The sequence below is a fragment of the Salvia miltiorrhiza genome, chromosome 3 (genome assembly GCF_028751815.1).
Source record: "Salvia miltiorrhiza cultivar Shanhuang (shh) chromosome 3, IMPLAD_Smil_shh, whole genome shotgun sequence".
Lineage (NCBI taxonomy): Eukaryota > Viridiplantae > Streptophyta > Magnoliopsida > Lamiales > Lamiaceae > Salvia > Salvia miltiorrhiza.
In genome coordinates, this window is record NC_080389.1 from 41,326,865 (window position 1) to 41,331,917 (window position 5,053).

Here is a 5,053-nt window from a genome sequence, read left to right on the forward strand (position 1 = left end):
TATTTCATTGAGTATAATTATTTCGACATCATTATTTAAACTATAGTAGTTCATTTTCTTATTATCAAATTGACATCAATACTATATTATGATACATTTTCTTCAAGTATATGTTATATAGTTTCCCGAGCGATGTCTTATCGTATGATTCATTTTGTTTAAGTAAGATTTTTAATTACACAACATAATTCCATTGAGTAATATATTTATTCATTTATAATATATTTTATGCAATTTTATGTTTTTTAGGCTAAAACATATTCAATTGTACAATATAAATATTCCTTCATTTATATAATATTTAATTTTATAATTTTCATCATTTATATTGCCCACATACGTATTCCTTCATTTATAATATATTTAATATTATATATGTCTTCATTTAATTGGCCAACATATATATTCTTTCATTTTTAATAAAATTTCCTTCATTACATATATATCTTATACAATTCAATTTATTTCATTTTTTTTTTCAAATTCACTAGATAATTCAACTTTATTTCATTGAATACACTTATTTCGACTTCATTAATCACACAATAGTGATTTATTTAGTTATTGTGATATCTATTACAATACTTTATTATAATATAATCAAATAAAGTATATGTTACATACTTTTCCGATCAAAATCCCATCGTATGATTAATTGTTTTATTTTTTATTTTTATCAACTTCACTAATTTATTTGAATTAATAAATTCAAATTGATGAACGTTGAGTATAATTATTTCTTATAATTATATCGCGTTTAATACTAAAATATAATACATTGTCTTCATATATATGTCATATAGTTATTGACTTCACTAATTTCATTCATTCAATTAGTTCAACATTATTTCATTTAGTATAATTATTTCGACATCATTATTTACACTATAGTAGTTCATTATCTTATTATCAAATCTGCTGAAATAAGATTTTATTAAAAAGAAAAAAAGAAATAACAACGGAAAACCGAAAACCCTTGAAAGCACAAAGCTGCAGACTAAGGGCCGAGCCTCGTTAAAACCTCATAACAGAAGAGGAAAAAGAGAACTCGTCAAGGACCAAGGTTGACAGAGCTGAGTTAGGAGGTCTCAAGGATTCCGGCCGAACCATTACCCTTAGGCCTCCCGGCTCAAAACCGATCCAAAACGAAGAGAAAAAAAAAACCAAAAAAAATTAAGCGAAGCGAGTAAAATATGGAATAGAAACATCCTCCTTGACAAAATCATTTAAACCAGCAATGGCATGAGGCCAAAAACCCTCTTCCCTAGCTTGAGAAGCCAAAAAATCCGCCGATCTGTTGCCCTCACGAAAAATGTGAGAAATGCGCCATGTGAAAGTATGGAGTTTGGAGAGAGCGAGCTGCCACCGAGGCTTGAATCTCCAAGGAACCGTTTGAGAGAGCGACTGAAGGAGCTGAACCACGTAAGAAGAATCCGACTCAAACCAAACTCTCTCCCATTTGGCTCGATGCACAGATTCAATCGCAAAAATAATAGCTAAGAGCTCTGCTTCGAACGCAACCCCCTGGCCGCCTGAGAAATGATAACAACCAAGAACGTCATTGAAGGCATTCCTAAAGACGCCCCCCGCATGAATCCTCCCTTCACGAACTGAACCATCAGTATTAATTTTAATCCAAGACGGCGGTGGAAGGTGCCAAGCAACGTAAATATAGGAGAAAGGCTTCCTGGGTTGTCCAGCGATGGAGATATTCTTAAGAATGAGAAGATCAGAAACCGAGTTGGCCATAGAACCAAGGACAAAATTGTTGGCAGCTTCACAAAGAAAAACCCGAACCTGCTTGAGAATCAAGTGGCGCGAAGGTGCTAAATTTTTGTGTATGACGTTGTTGCGGTGAGACCAGAGACTCCAGAGGAGATAGACCACCCCAACTTTCCACAAATTGCCAACTTGTTTGCTGTTCTTCTGGTGGATAGAGAAGCGAATCATGCTGCCCACGTCCAACGGCAAAGGTTGCTCAATCAAAAACCAACGAAAGACATCCGCCCAAATAGAAGCCGAGAAGGGACAGTTCAACAGAATGTGATCCATCGTCTCTTCCGCTGCCGAGCATAAAGTGCAGCGGTTAGGCCCCTGAATACCAAAGAGGCGATTCATATCAAAGGTAGGAAGCTTGCCAACAATAGTGCGCCAGACAAAGAGAGATCGCCTAGCGGGGATAAAAGGGGCCCAAATCCAGGAGCCCCAGTCGACCTTAGGGAAATGTGGTCGAATGTGAGCAAAGGCCGAAGCAGCTGTAATGTTCCCGAAACCCGAGTGTACTCAGGATCTGTCGTCCGCCAATCCAGGAATGGGGGTAGAAATGATGTCTAGAGAAATGCGCGGGAAAGACTGTATAAAACTAGAAGTGAGGTGCCATTTATTATCAAAGTAGTAGTCTGAAATTTTCTGAGAGAAATAGGGTGTCATGAACTCCGGAATTTGAATTTTGTCGATCAGCCGATACCCGAGCCAATTATCTCTCCAAAAATAAATCGTATCTCCAGTGCCAATCGTGCAGAAGGTATCCGAAACAATCTCCCGAATCGTCCTTCTCACACCAGTCCAAATCGACGAACTCGCCCATTGGGAAGCCCAATCCATGGTCTGAGTGAGATATTTCTGACGAAGCAGCCGATATCCGAGGCTGTTCATGTTCATAATATGCCAACCCAGCCGAAACATGAAACTATTATTGATGTCAGAGAAAGATTTGACTCCAATGCCGCCATGTTCCTTCAGAGCACGAGCTCTGTTCCAACTCACAGAAAAAGAAGGTTTCTTCAGAGTACTTCCGGTCCAGATGAATGCTTTACAATGCATTATTATCAAATCGACATCAATACTATATTACAATGCATTATTATTTATCTTCAATGATATGTTATATACTTTTCCGACCAATATCCCAACGTATTCACAATTTCCTTTTTTCAAGTTCATTAATTTATTTCAATTAATTAAGTAAACTTTATTCGTATTATTCCAATTATTATAATATATTTAATCTAAGTATATACTCCTTAATTTTTCAATCGATGCCCCATAGTATGATTCATTTTAATTTATTTCTAACGCATAACTAATGCGTTTGTCACTACCGGACAAGGTGGCAAAGTATTACTCACATATTATTGAGGTCTCAGGTTAAAATCCCGCAAACACACCTTTTTCTTTTTATTTCGGTTTTTTTTTAAAAAAATCTTCTTCCAAATGTTCTTTTTTTTATTATATTTCGTTTTTTTAAAAAATAATCTTCCATATGTTCTTTTTAAAAAAAAATCAAAAACAATATATAAATGAAAACAAATATAGGATTATTTTGAAGGGAGTCTTTAAAATTAGTAATAATAAAAATAATTAACATAAATTTCGCAACTTTTGCTTTTATTTCGTTTTTTTTTTAAAAAAAAACTTCTTCCAATTTTATTTTTTTGTTATTGTATTTCGTTTTTTTTTTAAAAAATCATCTTCAATATGTTATTTTTTAAAAAATATTCGAATAAAATATATAAATGAAAACAAATCTATAATTATTTTGAAAGGAATCTCTAAATTAGTAAAAATAAAAAAATTAACATAACATTCGCAAAATAAATTATATGTGGAAATAAATCTAGGATTATTTTAGGAGAATATCTAAATTACTGGAATCAAATATAGGATTAATCTTTGGAGAATGAAAATCTCTAAATTAGTGGAATCAAATCTAGGATTATTTTAGTATAATCTCTAAATATGTGGAAACAAATTAATAAAACATAATTTTGGAAAAAAAAAATTTACTCTTAACACAACTAAAATATTAATTTCAAAAAAAAATTCGAAAAAAAAATGTAATTTCGAAAAATTAATATTAATAATAATAAAAATATCTAGAAACAAATCTATGATTATTTATAAGAGAATCCCTAAATATTTGGAAACAAATTAATAAAACATAATTTTGGAAAAAAATAATTTACTCTTAAAACAACTAAAATATTAATTTCGGAAAAAAATAAATTTCAAAAAAAAAATTCGAAAAATAAATAATAATAATAATAATAAAAATATCTGGAAACAAATTAATAAAACATAATTTTGGAAAAAAATAATAATTTACTCTTAAAACAACTAAAATATTAATTTCGGAAAAAAAAATTCGAAAAAAAAATTTAATTTCGAAAAATAAATAATAATAATAAAAAAAATCTGGAAACAAATTAATAAAACATAATTTTGGAAAAAAATAAAAATTTACTCTTAAAACAACTAAAATATTAATTTCGAAAAAAATATAAATTTTAAAAGTAGTTGAGAAATTTAAGGAAATAATATTTTAAAAGAAAAATAATAAAACGATAAAAAAAATAAAAAAACAATTTAAAAATAAAATATATTTTTTGGAAAAAAATGGCAAAAAAAAAACGAAATTTAGGTAAAATAAAAATGTAAATAAAATATATTTAGGAAAAGATTAAAAGTAGTTGAGAAATTTAAGGAAAGAATATTTTAAAAGAAAAATAAAAAAACGATAAAAAAAATAAAAAAACAATTTAAAAATAAAAAATATTTTTCGAAAAAAAATGGCAAAAAAAAAAAACGAAATTTACAGAAAATAAAAATGTAAATAAAATATATTTAGGAAAAGATTAAAAGTAGTTGAGAAATTTAAGGAAATGATATTTTAGTAAAACCATAAATTAGCAAAAAACCGGCTCAATCAAAAAACCTTAAAAAAACCGGTTTTTCATGCAGTGTCCGGACACTGCAGTGTCCGAAAATCACTACTCAACGAATATATGATCTTTTGGAACTATAGATATCGCCTTTGAGTAAGTATACTAAACTTGTCCCCAACAAGTTTAGGATAATAAAAATCTATCAATAGTTTTTTTAGTAATGAAAAATTTAATGCATTTTATAAAAAAAAGATTGATTAATATATAGCTAAATAATGCATTATTACTCATTTTGTTATTTTAAATCAAGTTTTGAAAGATTTCAATAATGTACTCTATTACAAATTTTACTCTAAATACGTATTAAATTTTTTTGGGATTCATGTACT

At 29.3% G+C, this 5,053-nt stretch overlaps 1 protein-coding gene across 1 annotated transcript; it reads right to left on the bottom strand.

Moving 5' to 3' along the window:
• Window positions 1-1,173: 1,173 nt before the first annotated feature.
• LOC131018815 (uncharacterized) lies at window positions 1,174-2,052 on the bottom strand. The gene has a single exon (XM_057947521.1). The coding sequence runs from the start codon at window positions 2,050-2,052 to the stop codon at window positions 1,174-1,176; it is 879 nt and encodes a 292-aa protein (XP_057803504.1).
• Between the last annotated feature and the right edge of the window lie 3,001 nt (window positions 2,053-5,053).